Source organism: Mesocricetus auratus, unplaced genomic scaffold, assembly GCF_017639785.1.
Source record: "Mesocricetus auratus isolate SY011 unplaced genomic scaffold, BCM_Maur_2.0 Super-Scaffold_100008, whole genome shotgun sequence".
In the NCBI taxonomy this organism is placed as follows: Eukaryota; Metazoa; Chordata; class Mammalia; order Rodentia; family Cricetidae; genus Mesocricetus; species Mesocricetus auratus.
Window position 1 is genome coordinate 69,532,464 of NW_024429192.1, and position 27,169 is coordinate 69,559,632.

At 44.2% G+C, this 27,169-nt stretch overlaps 1 protein-coding gene across 1 annotated transcript; it reads right to left on the reverse strand.

The window, feature by feature from the left end:
• Positions 1-578: 578 nt before the first annotated feature.
• Eif2b5 (eukaryotic translation initiation factor 2B subunit epsilon) lies at positions 579-10,131 on the reverse strand. Its single transcript, XM_005071652.4, has 16 exons — positions 9,908-10,131; positions 8,692-8,816; positions 7,713-7,898; positions 7,451-7,628; positions 7,286-7,366; positions 6,943-7,020; positions 6,403-6,715; positions 4,543-4,688; positions 4,169-4,310; positions 3,947-4,048; positions 3,386-3,493; positions 3,159-3,249; positions 2,595-2,718; positions 1,756-1,881; positions 1,068-1,178; positions 579-952 (listed from the first exon to the last, which is right to left on the reverse strand). The coding sequence occupies exons 1-16, from the start codon at positions 10,085-10,087 to the stop codon at positions 893-895; spliced, it is 2,151 nt and encodes a 716-aa protein (XP_005071709.1). The 5' UTR covers positions 10,088-10,131; the 3' UTR covers positions 579-892.
• Positions 10,132-27,169: the final 17,038 nt, after the last annotated feature.

Below are 27,169 nucleotides of genomic sequence, written 5' to 3' on the forward strand. Positions count from 1 at the left end.
CCCTGTAAGATTCTTATATGTTAGGTGGGTTTCCTTACTCTTCCACTGTCCCCAGTATATAACAGCTCTTGCTGTCCTAAACTCACCCTGTAGACCAAGCTGGCCTTGAACTCACAGAGATCTTCCATGCCTCTGCCTCCAGGGTTCTGGGATTAAAGGCATGTGGATTTCCTTATTTTTTAAGAAGGATGTGGCCCAGTATCTCTGACAGAACCAGTACTGGGTCAACTGGAAAAGGTTAGAGTGGCAGATGCCTGTCACCATCACCCTCGGGGAGAGGGTGTTCAGACCAGGAAAGCCTATGGAAATAGGCTCTGGCACCCCCCCCCCCAACAGACTGGTCTATGGGGCATGGGAAGGCAGCTCAACCATTCACTTGACATGTAGCAGGGCAATGGAATTAATCAGGTAGCATAGCACCCCCTTGAGGCCACTGCAACCCCTTTCCCTTCCCTCCAGGCGTTGGCTAAAAGCAGCTAAGTCAGTTCCTATACTTACTTTCTCTCCTGGCTGATGAGGCAGAGTTGGCAAGAAGCCCAATACACCCCTCTTTTTAAAATTAACAGATACAAACAACAGAGAGGGCCAGCTGCTCTTTACTGTCCCCTGAGGGAAAGATGGAGCACAGAGCACGTCCTCTGGCCTACCTCCAACTGCAGGGTCTGTCTAGATTCCCTAGACTTGTTTCAGTCTAACTCCCACACCCCAACTTCAGTCAGGATGAGAAAGACGCACACGGTTGCCAGCAGTAGGAAGAATACTGAAGCTGCACTTGTGTTCCGTTAAGTCTCAGTCTGTAGTGGCCACTCGTGCTTCTGCAGCCAGCTTTCTTGTCCCTCCCAATCCGCTGGGTGGGCAACCAACAACACACGACGGGAGGCAGCAGTTGCCGTCAGTCATCTTCAGATGACTCCTCTTCTGCCTCTTTTAGCCACTGGATGAACCTCTGCAGCTGTAAAGAGAAGCATGCATTCCCTGTTCTTGTTACTGGATAAATGGCTCTGACCACAAAGCCTGGAGTTGAGGTGGACTAGGGCACCTGGGGAGCAGAGGGCAGCCTACCATACCTGTCCATTCTTGCGCAACTGCTGGCCTTTGTCAGTTATGTCTCTTTGACTGAACCAGCTCAAGATTGTTTCCTCAGCCAAGATCTCCAGTTGGTAAAAGGCCATCAGAACCTACAGAAAGTCAGCAAAGGGGAAGCAGGATCTAGCAGGGATATAACAGCAATAATGGCTAACACTCAGAGGAGACCTTAGCACCTCCAGGCTCTCAGCTTCCTCCCACGCACCAAGCAGCCTCTTCAAAACAGACAAGACAGAGGGCAGAGTGGTCTGTGCCTGTAATGTCAACACTTGGGGGTGGAGGCAGGAGGATCAGGAATCCAAACTCACCTGTATCACAAGTTTAAGGCCAGTGTGAGGAAAACAAACACACACCAAGTCAAATCATCATCACCACCACCCACCCAAAAGAAAGACAGCATGAACTGATCTTTTGGTGCTGATAGGTATGACCCGTGGACCTCCTGCTGAATGGCCTGGTTAGCTCAGGCCAGCCCTCAATGACTGCCTCACCAGCACCAGCCTGGCCCTACATTGCTTTATTCTAGCATTAAACATGACCCCAGGGACAGATGATGTGGTGAACAAACTTCAGGCTGGGCCAAATTTAGCCTCAGTTTCGTGTTTCTGTGGGGTCACAAAGGCCTGTATCAACGCACATGTAGGACACGAAATGTGAGATGGTGTTCACCTTGGCCATGGAAGTAACAAGAGTTTCATGATCCAAGAAGAAGTCCTCAATGGCTGCCAATGCTTCCAAATGGTCAGCTGCACGCTTTATGTAGTTCCTAAAAACAGGGCTCCAGGCTTTGAGCAGCTATGGGAGAAGGAGGGGAAGGGGGAAATGGAACTCTGATTATTCCTTAGCATGCTCCTGAAGCTGAACAGCAAAGACAATGGATACTGATGACATGGAAGGACAAGAGGAGATGGCATAGGCAGCATGGAGTCATGTATGAGGTATTTAGGAACTGCTCCAACAAGAGGCTGGGGGAAAGAATGAGATCTCCCAGGGAAGGGAAAAGTGGGTCAGACAGATGCTGTTTACTGTCTCAAAATCCTATCCCTAGCCAGGGATTAATCTTGTTCTGGGTCAAATCACTGTGGGCTCTGTAAGACAGAGTCTATTCTTCATGTTGTTTTAGACTGTTTGGTCTTTGAGATGGAATTTTGCTGTTATCCTAGCTGGACTCCGGTGATCCTTTGGCCTTAACTTCCTGGAAGTGTTAAAGTACAGATATGTCTCATAATACCTGATTTCCAGAACTATTTTTGAATGTCCTTTTAGGGGCTTGGAATGGTGTCAATCCTGGAGTCTCAAAGACCATTCAGCATTAATATTACCAGGCCCTGGACTGCTACTGCCACTCTAGAAACAAACCACCTCCCAAAGGCAAGACCAATGGACCCGGAAGCAACTTATAGCCCATAGCAAGCCCACCAACTCCTAGTTCCTTTTAAGACAAGCACTGCAAAGATGTTTAGCTGCCAACACTCAATCCCTTGCACCTGGCTTCAGTCTTTGCTTACAGGAAGCAGCATGGCACAGTAGCGGTTTGGGTCAAGCAGGGAATCCATTTGCTGCAGGGGGAACTCCAGGACCACATGGCTCAGGACCTGCATCACTTCCTTTAGGCTAATGTTGTAGGCATACCTGTGGGGAGATTGGCATGCGTTATGGTTAGCAGTGATGGAGTCATCCTAGCAGACAAATCTCTGGACACGTGGGCAGACTCTGGGCTGAGACCAGCATTCACTTCCACTGCGTCACTGCAGACGCCACGTGACCAGTGGTTCCCAGCTCTGCTACCATGAACTGTGAGCCAAAACAAGCCACCCCTTCCCTAAGCTGCTTTCTCTGGGTAGTTTGTGGCAGCAGAAGTAACTAACACAGCATGACTGCAGGGTTCTCTGTCTTCCCACTCTAAGAGCAGGATGGCTGTGACAGCACACTGAGGAAAGGAAATCTACTCAAGACTAAACGCTAATGTGCTCCTTGCTCCAAACACTCCTGGCCTTCTCCTATCCAGTCTCCTCCGGGAAGAAACACTTTGAGAGAACAGCCCAGAGAAAACAGGAAGGGGTTACTCTTACTTGAGAGAGTTGATCTCCAGGACTAGATTGTCACAAGAAATATTCTCCTCTTTGCCTCGTTGCAGTGTTCCCAGGACTTCATTCTGGAATACTGAAAGGAAAGAAATTCACCTTTCCAGAATACTTTGTCATCTAGTTCTGACTTTATAGCAAAGCCTTGACCGGAGGAACTCGAGCCTTTGGCTAGCAGATGAAGCAAAGAGTAAGATTTCCCACTGTGTTCACACCTTTGATGTCATCCAGTTGAGGGGAGCCTGCGCGGCTGTCCAGCTGCTCAGAATCCACACTCCGCTCACTGTCAGTCTCGCTCTCGTCTCCCACATCAATCGTGAGTCCTGAGAACCAAGACAGGAGTCAGCGCCGCAGCTCAGGTGGTGGAGCGCTTGGCTCCCATGTAAGAGGCTGGCACCACACAGAGCCAGGTGTGCTGTGCACGATGTAAGGAAGCTCGAGGCCATTCTCAGCTACACAGCAAGCGCAGGGCTAGCTGGGTTACAGAGAGCCTATCTTTCAAAAAGGGGACACGCAGGAGGGGAGTAATGAGATAGCTCAGCACGTAAAGACACACAGTCAACCCTCAAACCATGTGGGTCCTGACCTCTATTCTCCTGACATGGCACATGCACACAAAGTCAAAAAAAAAAAAAAACAAAACAAAACAAACAAAACAAAACAAAACAAAAAAAAAACCCAGCCAAGCAGATGCAGGCACTGATAGATAGCAGTATGTGTCCTGTCAGTGTGAACTTCCTATTAAGCAGAAGCAGGCAGGTTAAAGGCCAGCTCACCCCACAGACTCTGCCGTAGCTCCTCCTCTTCCTCCATGTTCACATCTGCAGCTTTCCAGAGGTATCCCTGGCCTTCAAAGCCTACTTCTGCTGGATTGTAACCTGGAAGAGGCATTGATCTTTTGAGAAGGCCCAGCAGCAGCACTGATTTCTCTGGAAAGAACAGGCTTTTCTATGGGGCAGAGAAGCACACAGACGCCCCACACCTGTTGAGCCTCACACCTTTCAGCTTCACTTTCTCCTTTTCTTGGTCAGCTCCAGAATCATCACTAAACTGGCCGTCATCTTCATCTTCCTCTGCATCAGGAGGGTGCAAAGAGATCACCGAACCCTCAGGCAGCGTGATATCTGGGCCCACTACCACCTATGAGAGAAAAAGGACCAATGGCCCAGACTGATTAATGCACTGGGGAGAACTATCTCTTGACAATCGGAACAATACTTTGTTTTGTTCTGGTTTTATAGCAAGCTAAATAGAAGGCCAAAGGAACTTGGATCCTCATTGCAGTCTTAATTATAGGAAAATGTGGTCCCCTTTGACTTGGCATAATCACTATTCAATTCAGGGATCATGCGTAGTCTGGAATAGGCCTCACCTGGGAAGTGAGGACACAATGTGGCTTCAGGGTAACTCGTTCCTTGACCTCAGCTTTGTCACAGAGCAGAGACTGGTGTATTTGTGATCCAGAAGCCACTCGAACTCCCTGCCACAGGTAGGCCCGGTCCAGTATCACATTGTCACCTGGTTCAGAATGAGGGGGACTTCTGTTACTCCGGGTTCCTTCATGGAGGCCAAGGCTGGTTGACAGCAGCCCCAGCTCCCACCTAGTTCTGATATTCACCTGCCAACACTAAAACCATCCAGTCCCTTCCCAGGTCAGCCCTCAGAGCAAACTGACTGTTCTCTAAGTTCACAATAATTTTACACTATACACATGGCTTAACCGGAGTCTTCAAGATTTCCCAGAATGAATTATAACCTTATCACAGTCATGTCTCACTTGCAAGGACAACAAAATGACTCCATCTCTCTGTGCATCACAGATCTTGAATCCTACTATTAGATTCAAGGGGTTGGCACTATTACCAGTCTCACATTCTTCAACCAAAGTGAGTTGGCAAGAGGAAAGCCACCACTACAGAGAGCAAAAAGAACGCCGATGAGCATGTGGTGGCCACGCCTTTAGTCCCAGCACCGGGGAGGCAGAGGCAGGCGGAGCTCTGTGAATTTGAGGCCAGCCTGGTCTACAGAGTGAGTTCCAGGACAGACTCCTAAGCTACAGAGAAACCCTGTCTCAAAAAACCAAAAAAAGAAAAAACAAAACAAAACAAAACAAAAAACACCTGGAGCCCACAACCAGAATAGCTAGCATCGCCTCACATTAGATGCTACGTAGGCAAGACCACCTCTCTGAGGGTTAAATGAACGAACACATGCAAAAGCCCTTTGGAAACTGTAATAGTTAAACAGAGGTTAGTAGCACATGCTCACTCTCTACTTGGTTCCAAATGTGAACATAGTAGAGGATATTCCAGAGTATGAAGAATCATCTTAAGAGTCTTACTAGGCTAGGTGGTGGTGGTGCACGCCTTTAATTCCAGCACTCAGGAGGCAGAGGCAGGTCTGGTTTACAGAGTTCCAGGACAGCCAGGGCTTCATAGAGAAATCCTGTCTCAATGACCCCACCCCACAAAAAGAGTCATAGACCACATATTGGCTGTCAAATTCTTATTCTTTCCTGTGTGTCCTTCTCTGTTTTTTAAGAATGGGTCACGTTGTTGCCCAGGTTGGCCTCAAAGCCTGACTATATTATCCTCCAGAGCAGATGGGATCATATACAACTGTAGCCAACTAACTTCCTTCTTCCTGCCTTTTTTTAACACAAGTTTCAATATATAGTTCCAGGGTGGCCTCAAACTTGTAATCCTCCTGCCTCCATCTTCCAGGTGTTGGGATTATAAGTGTGGGCCAACACTTTGTGTGTGGTGGCTCATGACTTTAATCCCCACATTTGGGCGGTGGAAGCAGGTGGGTCTCTGTAAACTTGAGGCTTGAAAAACAAAAACAACAACAACAAAAAAATGTGTGCCAACAAGCAGAGGGACTCTTCTCTTTCTCCCCCCACCTCCACCTCGAAGATCTACTAATTTAGAGTGTTTTGCCGGCATGTATGTATGTGTATCATGTGTGCGTCAGAAGAGGTCATTGGATTCCCCTGACCTGCAGTTAAGGATGGTTGTGAACTACCATGAATCCTGGAAACCAAACCTGGGTCCTCTGCAGGAGCAACAAGTGCTCCTAACCACAGAGCCATCTCTCCAGACTCTCTCCTCCTTTCTCAAGATTCTAGTTCCTAATTCATAAGGACCATCCCTTGGTACCCTTGCTAGCTTCTGGAGACATACTCCAGCCCCACATCTGTGGGCCTGCTGCTGGATTCCCCACCTGTGCTCACCAATGTGGCAGTCAGGGCCAATGACACTGTTGGTAATGGAGCAATTGCTACCAATGACAGTGCCGGCTCCCAGAAGCACATTCTCCTCCAGGACACTGCCATGGCCCAGGCTGACTTGGGGCCCACGGTAGATGTTGTGTCGGGAATGAGTGTAGCTCTGTGTGGTGCTGTCAGTGAAGTTTACTTCTGGAGTGAGAGGGTAGACCCATCGACGGATGATGTCGGCACAGACAGCTGAGTACATGTGTAGGTTGGAGACCCGGGCACCATATTCCTTACTTGTTACATGCAAGTGGATTTGGTTTCCTAGGATCTAAAGGAAGAGAAAGGGAGATCATGTAGTCTTAAAGTAGAACATCTCCTAAGCCCTTTCAGTGCCTCTTTGACACGCAGTGATGGCCTGAGTTTTCCTTAGGGACTGTTTCTCCCAGTTTTCTAGTTATCTTTCTCCCTCCGAAGGCTTAATGAAACATAAAAGGGAATCAAAGGTTCAGAGTAAGATAGACCATTTCCTCTAGAGGTTTAGGGGCTTCTTCTCACCTCCTCATTCACTAACAGGCCTCGCACGAAATCATCTCGAGTTTGGTAGTCAAAATTGTCTGTGAAGAGTTGAGCTACCTGTGGGGGGAGACAGGGTGTGCTAAGGTTAAGTACTTAGCCAGGAAACAAAGACTGAGTCCCAGAGCACCATACCCATAACTGGCTATGGAACAAAACCCTAGGCTGGGAATGATGTAACAGTGCCTCTTTACTATACAATAGATAAGAGAGTGAAGGAGAAGACATACTCGCTGGCCTTGAAAGGGGGTGATAACGGACACACAGCCCTGCCCCCATAAGAGCTCTAGTCTTTGGATGTGCATCCCTCTTCTGGAGAGTTCACCTGAGGAGAGCAGATGCTGATGTGGCAATCCAGTAAGTCATATCGAATCTCCACTCCATCTCTACTGCCCTGGAACAGGTTCTGTGGAAGAGGTCACAGGCTCTAACTTACCTCTTCTAGAAGCCCAGCCCCCTCCTACCTGGGGTTCCACAGATACCCACTCACCAAAGGAAAGGAAAACCGCCGGAGGCCTTGGGTCTTCTGGAAATGCAGAATGCGGTTTGTGGTACTATCCACAGCTACCACCACGTTGTCCTCATGGCAGCGTGTAGGGTGGCTGGGGGATGACTCTTTGAAGATCATTGTCATCACAGACACATTTTTTTCTAGTTTCCGTCTTAACCTATAAAGAACATGAGGCAGAGTAAGTAGTCTTTGTGCTCTGCTGGTCCCTAAGTCTTGTCCCTGCCATGTTCCCCACCCTGACCTGTGTTCCTCTAGGGCTCTGGTAATATTGATATTTGAGATGACATCTCCATATATCAGCAGAAAGTCAGAGCGCACCAAGGCCTTGGCATCAACGTCACGGAGGACATCTCCTAGAGATCGGTATAGCTCTGAGGTAATTATTCGAACAACGTTGAGGGATGTAGGACGGCACCACTTGGATTTCCTATAGGAAAGGTGTTGAGAGGAATGGTAAATTAAGCAAATGATCACAGACCTGACTTTCAACCTCCCTTTGGCATTCAACCTTCTCTATGGCCTTTCTGGGTCCCTGCCAGCGTCCTTGGCTTCAAAGAGACTTATGAACTATAATGAATGGTTTCAGCACCAGTGTCATTAGTTTTATGTGTTAGAGAAATATGGCTATTTCCTTTCTACACCTCAACTCCTGTCTTCAAATGTTAGTTTGAATTCAAAATCTTGCTGAAATCTAAGGTATGAGAGTATCCTGGGAATACATTTTTTCACGTTGTCTTTCTTCTATCATGGAATAGCTTTATTTCCCAAACTCATAAATTCCATGGCTCACTCTCCTGGGATCTTAACATGCACATGTTAAGAACTTTCTGCTGGCTTGAAACTAAGGTGGGCAGTGTGGAAACAAGGGTGAAGAGCTTGTTCTTATCCTTGGGGTCACAACAGGCAATATTTGGAAACTCAGTGAAAAATAAAGACACTCTTCTAGTAACTCACACACTAGAGTCATCAAATAAAAAGCAACACTCATGGGACCAAACTAAGACTCAGAAAACCACACCAGCCTTTACTTTCCATCACCAGGACCTCGAGGTAGAGGGCGTTCTGGCAGCCTGAGGGAAACACTAAACCTAACATGAGATCTGAATAGATGTATTTTTTTTTTAAATCTCCTTGCACATCTTAACTGTCTCATAACCACCCTGAAAACAAACAAACAAACAAACAAAACTGGGAAAAGATGGTGAAACATGGGACCTTACAGCAAATGTTCCTTGATCTGAGCAGCCTTCCAGCAGCAAAAGACGAATGTTTCTTGCACACCCGAGGCCGTCAGGAATTCCAGAGTGTAGTCAATTAGCGCCACATTGGCCAGGGGCAGGAGGGCCTACGGGGCAGGATATGAAAGTCTGAGGTCTTCAATCCATGATTATGCTTTGGGTATCCCCACTGCAACAATGCTCCTTCTATCAGTTTCCAGGTGCCACAGTTTATCTTTTGTTTTGTTTTTCTAGCTGTGTAGCTTTGGAGCTTGCCCTGGAGACTAGGTTGCTCTGTAGACTAGGTTGGCCTCGAATTCACAGAGATCCACCTGCTTATGCCTCCTGAGTGCTGGGATTAAAGTCGTGAGCCACCACTGCCAGACCACTTTATCTTTTAATTCTAAAGAAAATAGGTTGCCGCTTGGGCTGTTCATGAAATGCGATAAGGTTCAGTCTAAGGTACAGGGATTCCGGCTTAGTAGGCATAGTTATCAAGACACAGACATGCTATACTAAACCAGTGCTGGCAAAGGATAAATGTTGGCCCAAAATCATCGCTCCAGAACTCTAGGCCTTCTCTCTATAAAATTTCCTTCTCTTAACCACTAAGAGTCATTGGCAATCAATCAAACACTTATAAAAATGAACAGCCATTAGGCTTCAGGAATTTTTCTTAAGTCAAAGGCAAATCTCTGTTTGAGTGAACTATGGGTTGCTGAGTGACCCAGCAGTCTGCAAGCCCAAGACCAATTTCCTAGGTCTTGTTAATTCTGAGAGTGACGGCAACCCATTTGCTGGACGGCAAAAGCCCGCACCAGCCCGAGATCCAGTCTTTTCTCTTTTAGGTACATTTCCATCTCCTTTTCCGAAGCTATTTCTTTAACTGCCCATTTCTCTCTCGCAAGGTTAAAGACAACGAAGGGCCCTCTTGCGCTACCAAATCCCCTTGGGAAGGCTCTGTCAAGCACTGCTTCTACACGCCGCCTTCTCCGTTTCTCTCAAGGCTGGGTGGACAGCCCTGCGAGAACGCATGTTTCCAAGCCACTCACCTGCTCGGACTGGCATCGGGGTTTCAGTCAATCCCTCCACCTTCCCCCAACCAGATAAACATTTAGGGTAACTTCCAGAGCACGCTTCACCAACCAGCCACAGTGGCAACCTCCTGCAGCCCCGCCACCCTCCAGGCCCTCCGGCTGCTCGCGTGTCGGGCGCTCACCCGAGGCTGGTCCTTGGAGATGGGGAAGAAGCGGCGATTGAAGCTATCCGCCACCAGAACGGCCTGGAGAGGCGGCGGCGGCTCCTCCCCCGCACCTTGGGTTCCTCCGCCGCCCGGGCCGCCGCCGCGCTTGTTCGTTCGGCCGGCCGCAGCCCCAGGTAGCGCCGCAGTGGCTGCCATCTTCCTCCCTTGCAGCCGGCACTTCCGCGGGGACGCTGACACCGTACGCAGTAGGGGACAAAAAGGGCTCGCAGTCAAAACGCGAAGGTGTGACTGAAGGGAGACGAAGAGGAAGGAGTGCGCATGCGTTTACCGGGGAGGCCTCCTCGTCCCCAGAGCCAGGCCTGAGTCGGGGCGTGGCTAGCCGTAAGGCACTGGCCTATTGGGTGGCGCGTGCGCGGCGGAGGGGCGGGTTTCCGCGGAAGTCAGTCTGGGTCAGCGAGAGCGTCTCTGGGGTGGGCTAACTAAGGTGGATTCGCGCCGAGGGGACTCGTGGTGGCCGGGAAGGAGCCTGCAGCTTCTCTGCCCAAAGCATGTTAAAATTTGTAGTTCTCGGGGGGCTGGAGACGTTGCTTCTCGGTTAAGAGCACTTGTTGCTCTTACAGAGGATCCTGATAACCGCCCACAACTGCAATTCCAGGGTATCCGACACTCCTCCCACCTCCCAGGGCGCTGACGAAACACTCAGAAGAATGAACCTAAAAGTAACGTGTAGCTCTCCGTTTGTATTCTAGTAATCCAAGGGGATCTGGCGCTGTTAGGCGGGAATCCACGATCTGCACAAATACCGAAACTAGAGGCAAGCAGTAAATATTTTCTGAGCATGCATATGGCTAGGTTCCTCATCCACTCCCACTCTGCAGTGCTGGAAATAGAACAACAGGCATTTCTTGAATTCTTAAGTCAGACCAAGGAAGCACGCCCAGCTAGTGAGTGGGAAAAGCTGGAGCTCATCTGACTCCATAGTTCCACAAGCGTCCTGCCATTTTTCCAGTTCTGCCTATCACAGATGAGACTGGATCCAAGAGCACCAGTAAGGTGGAGTAGACGGGAACGTAGGCTGGTCGCTGAAGCGGAGCCTCAGGTTTTGGGGAAAGAAGCTGTGGCCACCGTTTATAAACTAAGCAGCCTGACAAGGTTTACAGTAAGTAACCGCGCCCAGCCAGCACCAGAACCCCTGCTAATTCTCCCGTAGATGTTCTCGCTCAGAGAGTTGTTATCTCGTGTTTCCAATGTGTTGCAACTGAGTCTTCGTGGAACCCAGACGTCTGCCATTTCTTTATTCGCCCAGTTAATGAGGGTCCTATGAGAACAGCATTTGCTTTTGAAAACGTTAGCATTGAAAGGGCAGGGCAACTTAGTAAGAAAAAATTTTTTTCAGTTAAACCAATGTTTTACAGGATACATAGGCCGTATGCTTCTAACAAGTAGGAAGCCAGCATGGGCTCTGGAGTGAAACCTCACGACAACCGAACAAGTTGGCAAACACAACCAAAATAAGATAACGTATAAATGTACTTTCTGGAGGACTGTTTGGTTGCGCTACAGATTTACATGGAGAAGAGAAAGAAAATGTGTGCCTGTGGGAACCTCTCTTTTCTCGCGCGTGCGCACGCGCGCGCGCGCACACACACACACACACACACACACACACACACACACACACACACACAGGTTCCAAGAAATGCTAGCTAGACAGTGGCTTGTGAAATCGGGTAGCACTGCCCTCTAGAGGTCAGTGTTGGTGTTGGCTGCTCTGGTACTCACTATATAGACCCGGCTGGCCTCGAACTCACAAAGAACCATCCGACTCTGCCTCCAGAGTGCTGGGATTAAAGACGTGCACCATCATGCCCAGCCTATGAAGTAATTTTTTTTTAATGCGGTGGTTTCAGGACTATGGAGTAGGAACTAGCCACATCTATGATGTAGATGGAGGCCAGAGGCCCTGTGGTAAAGGATTTTATTTATTTATTTATTTATTTATTTATTTATTTATTGTATTCTGTAATGGAGACTCAAAGAAGACAAGTTGAGCTTCTTGGAGATATTAGTGTGCATAGAGACAAAGTTTCAGAGACAGTGTTGCCCAGAGAAAGAAACAATGACCAAGTAAGCCAGCCCGAGTGTCAGGGTCTCCAGCCTAGAGGGGGCAGGAGTTCCAGGTGCCTGGCTTGCTAGTTGCCCAGCCTCCCCCGATTAGTGTGTGTGCCGCAGGAGGGGAAGTCTAGTGTGACGGGAGGAAGGAGACTGCCCTTGCTAGCTCAGTACTGTCTCAGCTTTATCTTTATCCTGCGTCCTGGATTGAGGAAATCCCGAGTCCCTGGCACGCTGGGGTGTTGCTCACCTCGAAGGTGGCCACTTAGCATCAGTAATTTGGTGTGGGAAGCAATTAGTAGAAATGGCCAGCACTTCCCGATGCCCAAGATGTGGGCCGCAGGAAGACAACACTGTGATGCTTACTGGGAAATGTCAGTGACAGAAGAAAAGGTCTTAAAATAGCCAGAGAGAAAGTATGTTACCAAAGGGAGCCAAACTTAAGATTGTCCTCCTGAGAGCAAAGGTGGAATCCAGAAGGTAATGGTACGGTTACACCAACAATAAAGGCCCCATGAGGAAAAGCTCCTTCCGCTCAAGAGGGCAGAATCTCTGCCCTGGGGGGAAACCTCACATTCCTTTTGGGCTAGTTCAATAACCTGGCCAAGGGACCACTCCTAGGAAATTTGGGCTCACCTTAAGTCAGGCTAAGGAGATAGGTAGAACAATTTTCTCCTTGAGATACTTTTTCCTTCCCCATTTTTGGCCCCCACTCAGTCCCTACAAGTCAAGCAGTCAGTATATTTGTTGGATCTGAAAGGTACTTTTTATATTTTCTGTCTCTTTCAGATACTGGTCAAAATTTAAGTATACTTTCTATATTACAATGGGCTTCTTTTCTCCCTCCCTCTGTCCTTGTCCCTCTCCCTCCCTGTCTCTCTCTGTCTGTCTGTCTGTCTGTCTGTCTGTCTGTCTCTCTCTCTCTCTCTCTTTCTCTCTCTCTCTGTCTCTCTCAATCCTCCCTCTCACCCACACGACTGACTGCTTGTTCATCTCAAATGGCGTGGCTTTTCTCCTTACCTCCATTCTCCTACTGCAGGAAGCTGCAGAGGGTTACATTTTGCCTTTCCTGGGGTTTTTCTTTTAAATGCTAATAAAATTGTCCTTAAACTTCTGTTTGAGTCCATTATTATTTTTATTGTTGTTGTTTTTTTTTCTAGACAGGGTTTCTCTGTGTATCCCTGCTTGTCCTGGAACTCATTCTGTAGACCAGGCTGGCCTCAAACTCAGAAATCTGACTGCCTATGCCTCCAGAGTGTTAGGATTAAAGGTGTGCACCACCACTGCCTGACTTTGAGTCAATTCTTAATTAAGGACACTTAACCTCAAGAGCCAGGCTGTGGTGGCACATGCCTTTAATTCCAGTACTTGGGATGCAGAGGCAGAGGGATCTCAGTGAGTTTGAGGCCAATTTGGTCTACGAGTGAGTCAGGGCTGCTAAGCCCAGATGGCAGAACCTGGAAAATCCACAAGGAGGCGACTCACCGAATGCAAAAGCAAAGGTTTCTTTATTACGAGTTGCAACTCAGACCCTGCCGTTCTGGAACGAGCAGAGTCCCACTTTTTGGCTAAGGGGGTTTTTAAAGGGGAAAGTTCAAAAGACTGGGTGTCTCGAGATTACCAAGTTTTTATAGTTACATAGCATAAAACAATAACTGTATGTTTAGGCAGGGTGCAATTAAGCAGGAAGCTGTAGAGGAAATAAGTTTGTTAATTATCTCCTAGGCAGGGACTTTTTATAACTATCTGATCTTCTTTGGGACAGAGAAATGTTATCTGTTCCCAGGCCTCTGTACCCAGTTTGTCTAACCTTATCTGTTGGGCTGCCTTTTTGGGAACTCAGAGAGGCTTGGAAATTTTCTTTTTCCTATATAGGCTTTGGAGTCTAAGTTTTAGACTTTTATTCATTTTTCCCTTTCAAGGGCTACATAGTAAAACACTATCTCAAAACAAACAAACAAAAAAGCAAGAACTTCAAGAGAGTCATTGTGGACAATGTTGTGGGGAAAAAAATTCTCAGGAGGTGACAAAAATTTCCCAGGAAGTTGGACATACCAAGGAGAGGTAACTAGCCGAATGGCAGAATGTAGATTAATATAAATGGATTAATTTAAGTTTCAAGAGCTATTTGGGAACAAGCCTAAGCTAAGGCCAAGCTTTCATAATTAATAAAAAGTCTCTGGGTCATTATTTGGGAGCTGGCTATCCAAAGAAATACCTGACACATATTTATTTATTTGTTTTTGAGACAGGGTTTCTGTGTAGCCCTGGCTGTCCTGGAACTCTCTCTGTAGACCAGGTTAGCCCAGACTCAGAGATCTGCCTGTCTCTACCTCCCAAGTGCTGGGATTAAAGGTGTGCGCCACCCCACCCCATCCCCCAGCAACAGTCCTAGCCTAGAAGTCCTTTGCTCAGGATAAACCCACTGTCCCCAGGAACCTCAAATTCAGTTGTAGGTATTGATGGCACAGCTATTCATCATATAGATAGGTCACTGTTGAAGAGAAATCCAATTTTCCACTTGGAAATCTACAGATGTTGTCTACAGAGACAGATTATTACAAATTGCTATACTAGGACCAGTGAGTGGCCGATTGGACAGACATGCTGTATGCCAAGCCTGATGCCCTGAGATTAGTTGTCGAGTCTGCTTCTCGGCCTGTGTCCGAGAACGTGCGGAGGGTGTCGGGGATTGACAACACAGAGACTCGTCCAACGATATAAAGAAAACTTTTAACAGGCTCCAAAAAGGTTCAAGAAAACCTCCTAAGAAAAGCTCCCACCAGAGAAGCTTCTGCTCTCTCCTCTCCCCTGGCTGGTTCAGCTCTGACTCCAGAGGTGGATGTGTGTGGGTTTTTAAGGTGCGATTAGTCTTTGGACAAGGTCGAGGTCAGGGCGGTTTCCGTGGGAAGGCCTTTTTCAGGAACTTATTATATCGTTTTTAGTAAACATGTTTTTACTAAACATTGTCTTACAGCTGCCTACTCCCAGGCAGAAGGGGAAGTGGGTCTCTGCTCAAGGTCTGGTGTTCCCACAATTAGTCCCGGGACTGACACACATGGTGGAAGGAGAGCACTGACTCCTGCAAATTGACCTCTGACCTTCATGTGTGGGCACATGCGTTCAACAAATAAATAATCGATGTTATATAGTAGTGTACTCCAAGATAAAATCTTCCAATTGGAGGGAAGCATGTTAAAATGAAGGAACTGACTTACAATTTTCCATAATTCCAGATGGAAGAGTTCTGACTCCTCTAGTCTCTGTGAGCACTTGAACTCACATGCTCATACCCACACATGCACGTACGCAGGCATACACACACACACACACACACACAATTAAAAATAATAAAAACAAAACCTCAGGACATAACTCAATAGCTTCAGGAAATCCCTAAAGCTTACCAGATTGTCTATGTCTTTTACTTCCTATGCTTAGATAAGCAGTGAGGACAGCTGAGAAAGACCCTCAGACCAACCCAGCTGCCTAGAAGACTCAGATAAGATGAGCTGTCTAGAAGAAGCTCATACCAGCCCAGCTGCCTGCAAGAGGCATTCTCCAACCTGTTGAGTTGTCTGAAAGTAATACAGTGAGCTCCAGGGTTTCAGTTTTTTGTTGATGCAGCTGTCACACAACAGTAGAGCCAGGAATACCAGTACACAGCATTTGAGAGGTAGAGGTAGGCAGATCTCTGAGTGTGAAACCATCCTGGTCTGCATAGTAAGTTCCAGGCCAGATGGAGTTGCATAGGATGGAGGCAGTAACTGCAATAAGCACTGTTGTGTAGAAAACTTATTCCATGAAACTATATCAGAAAAGTTTCCAAGTGTAGAGAAATAGAAATCCAAACACAAGAGCCATTATAACCTAAGCAGATGAGACCAGAGAACACAACACACCATACTCAAGTATAACGATATTCGAGGCTATATAGGGAAAAACAATATATTTATTTATCAGGGAGAGAGAGAGAGTCGCACATACCAGGAGTTAGAAGCGTGGCTGGCTTCCAGGAGAAAAGAGAGAGGCCCCTTTTCCTTTCACTACCTTTTATTTCTACCTTGACCCCGCCCTGTTGGGCGGGTAGCTTTGTGGGGTTCACTCCTACACTCAAGACGTCAAGAACACAGAGCTAAGAAACAATACTTAACACTGTAAACAAAAAGCCGGCTCGCAAGAGCAGAGGCATCAGAATAACAGACTTGCTTGTCAGAAATCCTCAAAGCTAGGAAAGCACAGAATGCTACATTTCCAGCACCCAAGCAGCTAGCTGCCAACCCAGAGCGGGATATTAGGCAAAGCTACCTTTGGATTTTTACAGAGAAATAGGACATTTCAAGACCAGTACAGACTAAGGCAGCTGATGACCATCAAGCCAGCTCTGTAGAAGATCTTTAAGGGAGTACTACATTCATAGGACTAAGAGAGATAGTCTTAATAGTTAGAGCACAGGAAAGATCAAATTTTATAAGAGGAATGGCTGAAGAAAGAACTAGGAAGGAACCCGGTGTTTCCAACAGACTGAACCATTGAATTCCTTATACTGAAGAGAAAGCAAAGAACAAACCATAATCAAACAAACCAGAAAACCAATAAAGCTATAGGAATTTCCTGTGGTGGTTTGACGAGAATGGTCCGCAAGGTTCATATGTTTGAATTCTTGGTTCCCAGTTGGGAGAACTGTTTGGGAAGGAATAAGAGGTATGGGTTTGTTGGAGGAAGCGTGTCACTGGGGGCAAGCTTTGAAGTTTCTATTAACTTTCTCTGCCTTGTGCCTGTGGACTAAGATGTCAACTCCTATCTACTGCTCTAGGACCATGCATGCCTGCTACCCACTATGGTATTGGTTATGGACTCACCCTCTGAAACTGTAAATATATCTCAATGTAAGACATCTTAAATGGCCTCAACTCACCAATAAAGAGACACTAACTGGATTAAAAATTAGACACAACTTTCTGCAGTCTCCCAGAAATTTTACCGGTAAAGAGACAGAGTGTCAAAGGATGAAAAACAATCTATTAAGTGAGCAGAAACTGAAAACAAGATAGTGTGCTATTTCTACATCAGATAAAGTAGTTTTCAAACCAAAATTAGAAGACAAAGAAAAGCCACTCATGGAACAAAGGGAACAGTGTGTCAGAAAGATGTAACAGTTGTACATATTTTTGTACTACATATTGGGGCTTCCAATTTTATATGAAAACAAACCCTACTATTGAACATAAGAGGTCAAAATCTTGATACAATAATGGTGGGTGATTTCAATAACTGGCTGTCATTTCTGGATAGGTATTCCAAACAAAAAATCAAGAGAGGCTGAGGCTGAGTGCAGTTGGTAGAATACTTACGCAGCATGCTCAACATTGTAGATTCTATCTCCAGCATTATACAAAATTGTGCACACATGTAAACCTAGCAAACAAGGTGTTTTTAGGAAGATCAGAAGTTCAATGTCATGAGATCAGAAGTTCAACGTCATGTTCAGATACATTGTAAATCCTGTTGACAGAGGCTTATATCAATTATAACCTATTTGACAGATGACTCGGGTTTCTTATTGGCTAGCTCTCTCTTATTAACTCATTTTTCTTTTTGAATTAATTTCTTAATTTAAATTAACAACAATCATATTTTACATACCAATCCCAGTTCCCTGTCCTTTCTGTCTTCCCATTCCCTCACTGTCTCCCCATCCACTCCTCAGAGAGGGTGAGGCCTCCCATGGGGGATCATCAAAATCTGTCATGTCATTTGGGGCAAGACCGAGGCCCTCCCCCATGTATCTAGGCTGAGAGAGTATCCCTCCATAGGGAATGGGAACCAAAAGTTCATTCATGCACTAGAGACAAATACTGGTTCCATTGTCAGTGACCCCATAGACTGCCCAAGGTCCCCAACTGGCACCCATGTTCAGGGGGCATAGTTTGGTCTTATGCAGGTTCCCTAACTGTCAGTCTGGAGTTCCTAAGCTCCCACTTGCTCAGGTCAGCTGTTCCTGTGGGTTTCTCCAGCATGGTCTTGACCCATTTGCTCATTATTCCTCCCTCTCTACAACTGAGTTCCAGAAGTACATCTCAGTGCTTAGCTGTGAATCTCTGCTTCTGCTTCCATCAGCTACTGCATGAAGGCTTTATGGTGGCATTTAAGGTAGTCATCAATATCATTATAGGGGAAGAGCATTTAAGGTAGCCTCTCCACTATTGCTTGGATTCTTAGTTGGGGGTCATCCTGGGAATTTCCTTAGTGCCAGGTTTCTCGTTAATGCCATAATGGCTCCCTCTATCAAGGTATTTCTTTCCTTGCTCTCCTTCTCTGTTCTTCCCCTCGACTTTCCTGATCCCTCAGGTTCTCCTCTTCCCTTGCCTTCTCCCTTCCTCTTTCTCCCACCTTCCCCTCCTCCCTTGCTCCCAATTTACTCAGGAGATCTTGTCCCCTTTCCCTTCTTGGGGGGGTCCATGTATGTTACTATTAGGGTCCTCTTTGTTTCCTAGTGCCTCTGGGGTTGTGGGTTGTAGGCTGGTTATCCTTTGCTCTATGTCTAATATCCATTTATGAGTGAGTACATACCATGTTTGTCTTTCTGTGTGTGGGTTATCTCACTCAGGATGGTTTCTTCTAGTTCTATCCATTTGCCTGTGAATTTCAAGATGTCATTTTTTTAAACCACTGAGCAGTACTCCATTGTGTAAATTTACCACATTTTCTTTATTCATTCTTTGGTTGAGAGGCATCTAGGTTGCTTCCAGGTTCTGACTATTACAAATAATGCTGCTATGAATGTAGTTGAACAGATGTCCTTGTGGAATGAATGTGTATCCTTTGGGTATATGCCTAAGTGTGGAATACCTGGGTCTTGAGGTGCATTGATTCCCATTTTCCTGAGAAACTGCCATAGTGATTTCCAGAGTGACTATACAAGTTTGTACTCCCACCAGCAATGGAGGAGTGTTCCCCTTTCTCCACATCCTCCCCAGTATAATCTGTCATTGGTGTTTTTGATTTTAGCCATTCTTGTCAGTGTAAGACGGTATCTCATAGTTGTTTTGATTTGCATTCCCCTGATAGCTAAGGATGTTGAGCAATTCCTTCAGTGTCTTTCTGACATTCCTCTGTTGAGAATTCTCTATTTAGATCTGTACCCAATTTTTAAATTGGATTATTTGGTGTTTTGGTGACTAGCTTCTTTGTATATTTTGGAGATCAATCCTCTGTCAGATGTGGGATTGGTGAAGATCTTTTCCCATTCTGTAGGCTGTCATTTTGTCTTGTTGGCTTTATTAACTCATTTCTACTAATCTGTGTATCTGCATGTAGTCTTGGATTACTGGTGATGCCCAGACCTCTTGCTTCCTTGGAAGCTTTCACTCTGCCCACTACCTTTATCTATCCCTGTTTGGATTTCCCACCTGCCTAAATCCTGCCTGTTTATTGGCTGAAACAGCTTTATTCATCAACCAATAAGAGAAACATATATTCACAGCATACAGAAGGACATCTCCTATCATATCCTCTTTTCTGTCTAAATAAAAAGGTTTTAACTTTAACACAGGAAAATTATATATAAAAAACAGTTATCAAGAAAGAACCACAGTTAAATATATTTAAGTCCACTAACATTTGGCAAAATTTAAAGAAAATATTCTATCATCTATCCTATCTTTGTGAGTCTAAAGTTTTATGTGTAACTTGTCTATTATTATAACTAAGGAAAACCATAACCATAACTATCTGTTTTCATCTCCATCAAAGAGCCCAGAGGATAATATATAAATTCTAAAATTGACAGAGACATCTCACTGCCTGGGAAGTCACCCAAAGTTCCTCTGTAACATTGGGACATCCCTCTCAGCCTATAGGTCCAACATGTTTGACAAACTTTTTTTAAGGTTTATTTATTTATTACATATACACTGTTCTGCCAGATTGAATTGTAGATGGCTATGAGCTACCATGTGGTTGCTGGGAATTGAATTCAGGACTCCTGGGAAGAACAGTCAGTGCTCTTAACCTCTGAGCCATCTCTCCAGCCCCATCTGACAAACTTTTTGATGAAGCTAGAACCCTGAAGGACCATCCTGTCCCTTGGCAAGTTCAGCAGTCACTTTTCTTTGTAACTTGCTTGCCCAGTTTGGACAGTGTGCTGTCAGGCAGTCCAGGCAAGAGCAGTTTTTTGTCCAAATGGCGATCCTTGCCATGTTGAAGGCAAACTCCATAATGGGTTTCTTCAATGCTCATCTTCCTCTCTGGCATAATTGGTGTTGTCAGGAGAAGTTGTGTCTCATTGTCATGAAAAACCCTAGTAAACCATTTTCAATGCCATGTTCTGTAGGTCTTTGAAAGGTTTTGAAGAATACCTATCCATCTTAAATGTATTTCTGTATATCTAGAAAACCTAACTAATATAAGTTTTGACTATTATAGATGACTATCTATTAATTTGTACTTTTAAACTATACATTACATTTTAAAATGAGCTGTATAAACACAATATCTAAACAAGAGTAGCAATATACATATAACAAAATTGACCTTAAATTTGTATTAATGAAGCAAAATCCATATCAATGTAATGTATTAATTTCTATATCATATTTCCTTTTTGGGGGGAAGAGATATACTGTGATCATTAACCATTTATAACCAATCCCATTTAAGTGGAAATGAACATATATAAATTATTTGGGAATTTGGGTGTAGTTCTTTCCAAACTGCTTCCTGTTGTTCGGGGGCACTGTCAGTCCCAAGGGGACCCTGCGAAAACCCAGAACCCTGGCCAAATCCTGGTTGTAGTAGTCTGTGAGGCTTCCTGGTCTCAGCTGTTTTTGATGTTGGATCACCTGGGCCACTGCTTCCGGGGATCTTCTTTGATCAAGCCAAAATTCATCTGGAAGGAATCCACAGCTTTTCATCTTCTTTGGAAACAAAAGCAGAACCTCTTTCCTAAAGCAACATGGCCTTAGACTTAAATTTTGAAGTCAAGGCATTTTCAAAATATATAGGTTGGATTAATCAGCAACATTTATAATCAAATGTCTTTTAGCAGCTGTTGCTCCTTCCTCGGCAATTATATAATTCAAAGACAACATAATACCATGCAGTATCCAGAGTCTCTGTATTTTCCATCTTTATTTTTTATGACTCTATTTCTTTTAGTTTAATTTTTTGGTTTTTTGAGACAGGGTTTCTCTGTGTATCTTTGGTTGTCTTGGAATTCACTCTGTAGACCAGACTGGCTTTGAAATCACAGAGATCTGTCTGCCTTTGCCTCCTGAGTGCTGAGATTAAAGGCATGTGTCACCATGCCCACCTACTCTATTTCTTTTTTAAGGACTTTCTCTACCCTTTTACTTTTGTCTCCCAAGCCTACATATACTTTTAAACACACTGTAAATCACTTAGAGGTTTTTTTCCCCTCTGAATCAGTCTTTACTGTCTGTCTCTATCTTTTTCTGCCCAAATGAGTCTTTAATCTGCTAACCTGAATGGTTAGGATTAAAGTGGAGGTTTGACTGCTGGCTCCACCCAGTTAGGCTTTCCAACAAGGTAGGGGTATGTTTGCCGCAAGTTCTGGGAGCGGTGCTCACCACCTCGACTCTGGTCTGTGCCACCATCAAGCAGCTTGTCTGTATGAGTAAAAGCTAAATCTGCCATTCAGTATGCTGCGTTCAAGTCTGACTGTCGCTGAATCTTTGCCACCATGGCCTGCATTCATTAGACTGTGAGGTTTTTTTTTTTCTGTAGAGGAAAATGCTGAGAGATCAGAGAGAGGAAGGAGCAAGTCACAGCCACAACTTACCTCCTAGCATCTCAGCAGACAAGAGAACAAGTTCCTGTTTCTTCCTGCTTATATCCTTTCTACTCCCAGTCATCTCATTTCCTGTTTCCACCCAGCCATCCCATTTCCTGTCTGCGTCCAGCCATCGTTTCCCTGTTTCCACCCGGCTATCTTACTTCCTGTCTCTCTCTAGACCTCTATGGTTAGCTAGCGGCATTCTCTTATCTTCAGACAGGCTTTATTTGTACAAGCAAGATATCACCAGCCTAGGATACATGAGTTTCTGTCTCAGAAAAAAAATAACAATGAACCCTCAGAGTTAAAGTACATCATAGATTATATAAATAATTTGTCTCAAAAAGCAAATCAACAGCCTGGCGTTGGTGGCACACACCTTTAATCCCAGCACTTGGGAGGCAGAGGCAGGTGGATCTCTGTGAGTTCCAGGCCAGCCTCGTCTACAGAGCAAGTGCCAGGACAGCCTCCAAAACAATACAGAGTAACCCTGTCTCGAAAAAAAAAAAGCAAAATATTAAAGATTTGTTATTTTTTTATGTTGTGAATGTGTGAGTCTATGTGTGTGTATATGTGTGTGTGTGTGTGAGTTGCAGGATATTTGATTGCACTGTGACACTCTGAGACTGTTAATAAAGTTAATTTTGAATCAGGGGGTGGAGTCAGTGGTTAGCTGATCAGAATCAGCCATAGACATTGTGGGAGATCCAGAATACCATAGAAAGGACAGCAAGGAGTAGGCAGTGGCTTAGAAGGATTCATGGGCTTTTAGATCTAGGAAGTGTGGTTAGAGGGTCGGCTGGTCGTTCCTTTGCAGCTTTCTTGATCGATCGGGCTTTTAACGGTGATATCTTTCTCTCAAGTTTTATTAATGATAGAACAATTCAGATGAATACTTCATCTGCTGCTCAGTGCAGGGCACAAGATTACAAGGTGGCTTCTAAAGCTGCTGGCTCTGCAGCCGCCAGTGTCACAGCTGCTTACTGCCAGCTATAAATATAGCCGCAGGAGTCACAGCCATCAAACACAGCTCTGTCATTCAGGTGATGCCTTTACCCTCGCTGCCTGCTGCACGGGCTTCTCCTGACGACCCGCCGGTGTGTGCTTCACAGGCCTAGACATCCGCTTGCACCTGCTTGGGCGTCTGCTGCTGCAGTTGCTCCTGCTGCTGCTGCTCCTGCTGCCACTGTCGCTGCCACACATTCAGTGCCCATTCCCTCAGCCCCCGGATTCGCGTGAACAGCCGCAGGTGCCATTGACCCAGTCCTTGCAGCCCAGAGGCAGCCTGCTGCTCCACGCTAGCCTGGCTGCCTGGGCATCTCCCACCCCCGCAGAGTTGTGTGCTGCCACTGCAGCTGGCTGCCCTGACGCAGCTCTGCCATCACCACAGTTACTGCTGGGGCAAATTGAAAAACCAGTGAGACACCTGGGAATTCTTAAGGATATATCAAGCTTTAATGAAAAAAAAAATCTTTCCCACATTAAGAATGGGGAGTGTTATTACACTGCAGGGAGTTAGGACTGTGTATAGTTCTACAATGGATGGCTTGAAGATGGAAAAATACACGAAGGGATAATCATCTTAGCTGGGATTTACATAATATCAATTATAATTATTATCAGTTTGGTGATTCATATTTTATCCTTAAAAAGTGGTTTCATAACTGTGCCAAATATGAAAAATTGACTGATAAGGTATAATCTTTAGAAAGACCTACTAATGAAACTAAGGAACATATTCACATGCAGACAGAGGAATTTAGAGCAGAACATACTGTACCATTGTATTATGAAACTGAAGAGGAGTGCCCCAAGGTTATTAGAAAATCAACCTTAGTTTATCCAGTTACCATACAAGAACAACCACCAGATGATAGGCACTCCAAAACTATGCAGATGTTAACTGAAATCCCGTACAAAAGTTAGATTTGAGGAGATTTAATGAAGCAATTGTCTCATATGGTATGTGTGAAGGAGATGTTAAGTTCATGGGCAACTCAGAACAGAATTATCTTCCCAAACTGGGAAGGTTTAGCTACAACAGCAATGTTGGCAGCTTATTCTCAGGTTATAGAACAATGAAGTATGGCTAGATGTATTGATTACTCCCAAGACCACTTATTGGTGAAGTCCAGTATGCTGATTTGCCAAGACAGTTTGGATTTGATGATCATGCCTTGGCCCTTTGTCATCTAGTAGCTTTGAATGCTTGGAACTGAGTGATTTACTAAAATTATACAAGGCCCAAAAGAAGCCTTCACTCATTTTTTGCAAAGGTTGACTTCAACTATAAATAGAATAGTATCAGACTATCCAGAAGTGAGACAAATATTAATTGAATTTTGTCTTTGGGAAATGCTAATTCAGAATACAAAAGGGTGATTAAGCCTTTAAAGGGAAGATCAGCACATATAAATGAATGGATTGGAAGTATAGCTGATATTGGATCTCACACTCATGATAATACTTGGATAGGAAAAGTGATTTCTAAAATTTTAAAGAAAAATCAAAATGTTAGATGTTTTAATTGTGGTTATCTGAAAAGGGATTGTAGGGAAGGTGTTCCTAGAAACAATGTTTTTTTTCTACAGATAATACAAATAGAAGACCCCAGTCTTCTGGAGTATACAGAAGGTCAGCATTGGACTAATGAATGCAGACCAACAAGGGACAGGCAAGGTAGCCCTTTGCCATCAGAAAATGCCTTAGGGAACCTCCTTCAAGCCCCAGCACCAAATTTGGTTTAATCATTCCCTGTCAGCATTGGAGAAACTTATCCCCAGAGCTATTAAAAGACTTAATGTCTGTTGTTAAAAACCACACTGTTTTGAATGTGATCAAGGACATAACAGCTTCAGTAGATACAACAAAATATTCAAGAGAGACCAGAAAACAAATATTTTGGCAAACTACTATAAATGATCAGAGACCAAAGCTAAAAATACAAATAAATAGAATTGTAATTGATGGTTTGGTAGACACAGGAAAAGATGTAACAATAATTTCACCAAAATCTTGGTATCCAGATTGGCCTCTCCAGGAGGTAAATATTCAACTTCTCTGGATTGGAACTTTATCTCATGGAAAACAAAGTCCAAGGTGGGTTGGGTGTATAGGACCAGAAGGACAGATAGGAAAACTAAAACCATATGTAGCAAACATAGCAATGAATTTATGGGGATATGATTTGTTGCAGCAATGTAAAATACAGATTAATATTTCCCCAATCTGAGAAACAAATCATGAAATAAAGAATGCATCTGAGAAAAATATTAAAAAGTTATTATCAAGAACAGTCACCACTCAGGTTGTACATAAGTAGGGCAAAACAACTGTTGAGATTTCAAAGGTACCAAGAACCCTACCTTTAAAATGGTTAACTGTGTGGATGGAACAATGGTCTTTGGTATCAGAAAAATTATAGGACTAGAACAGTTGGTACAGGAGCAGCTAAATCCTCAACATATTGAAGAATTGACCAGTCCTTTAAATTCTCCTATATTTGTTATTAAAAAGAAATCTGGAAAATCAAGAATGGTAGCATATCTGAGAGCTATTAATAAAGTAATTCAGTCAAGGACTTTTTACAGCCTGGAATTCTCTTGCCTTCTTTATTACCTAAAGGATGGTCTATTGTAGTGATTGATTTAAAAGACTGCTTTTTTTTCTAGACCTTTACAAGAACAGGATAGAGAAAAATTTACCTTCACAATGCCTGCTTACATTAATTCCTAGCCTGTTAAAAGATATCAGTGGAAAATTATTCCACAAGGGACATTAAACAACCCTACCTTGTGTCAATATTTTGTAAAACAGCCCTTGGAAATAATTTGTAGCTGGGTGGTGGTGGCACATGCCTTTAATCCTAGAACTTGGGAGGCAGGGGCCGGCAGATCTCTGTGAGTTCAAGGTCAGCCTGGTCTACAGAGTAAGTTCCAGGATAGACTCTAAAGCTACACAGAGAAACCCTGTCTTGGAAAATCAAGGAAGAAAGAATTTGTAAATAGTTTCCTCAATCTATAATTTACCACTACATGGATGACATCTTATTAGCTGATTCAGATGCAGATACTTAAAAAAAATGTTTGATGACTTAAAGAAAATTTTGACTTTTTTAGGACTATAAATTGCTCCTGAAAACAAAATACCAAGAAGAGATTCTATTAATTGCATAGGATATAAGACATGTTTACAAAAAAAAAATTAACCGCAAATAGTACAAATCAGGAGAGATCAATTACAAACTCTCAATGGTTTTCAAAGATTATGGAGAGATATTGTCTGTGGTTCACAGTTGGATTAACAACTCAAGAACTAAATAATTTATTTAAAAACCTTGGCAACAAGTGATATTATAAGAAAATATCTTGCTTGTTCTTTGTATAACCAAACCCCACTACCTGCAGGATATAACCCAAATGTTACTCAAAGAAATAAAATTTGGCAAATGGATGTGTTTCATTTTATGGAGTTTGAAAAATTAAAGTATATGCAGCATACCACAGATACATATTCAGAACTTCAATGGACAACTGCTTTAAGTTTAAAAACGTCTGATTCTGTAATTACATATTTGTTAGAAGTTATGGCCATTATAGGAATACCTATACAAAGTAAGATTGACAAAAGTCTAACATATGTCTCTACTAAAATGAAACAGTTTTTTGCATATTACAACACAAAGAGTATTATAGGTATTCCACACAATCCTGCAGGGCAAGCAGTTATAGAAAGATCTAACCTAACTCTAAAAGACATGCTTAATAAACCAAAAGTGGTAATAAAGACCCACAAGGACAGATTACACAGTGCTTTATTAACTTTAAATTTTCTAAATGCTAATGAGAAAGTAATGATAGCTGCGGAGAGACATTGGATAGTAGAAAAAACTGCTGAATTAATCAGTCTCATACTTTAAAGATGTGTTGACCTCAGAATGGAAATTAGGATATGTGTTATATTGGGGAAGAGGTTTTGCTTTTGTTTCCACAGGAGAAGAAAAGCTATGGATACCATCAAGATTGATAAAGATTAGAGTCTAACAATTCTAACAGGAGAGACCTGTTGATTAGAAGAGGCAATAGTTCATCAAACAGCATGGCCATTCAAACTAAGCTAACTTATAAGACTAATAAATCCCTTTAATTTGATCAGATATAACCTGCCTCCCCCCAAAAAAGTGAACTCCCCAAAGTTAGGGTTGGGGCAGAGTTTTGTTTTTGTCTTTCCAGGGGAACCCAACTGAGGAATATGAAGATCACTGCACAGATGAGACATTGGAAGAAAAAGGATGGTGCATCAAGAGAAAATGTCCCAAGAAAAATAATAAATTGGCCTAATGATATAGCACACTTTCAACAGGATAGAAT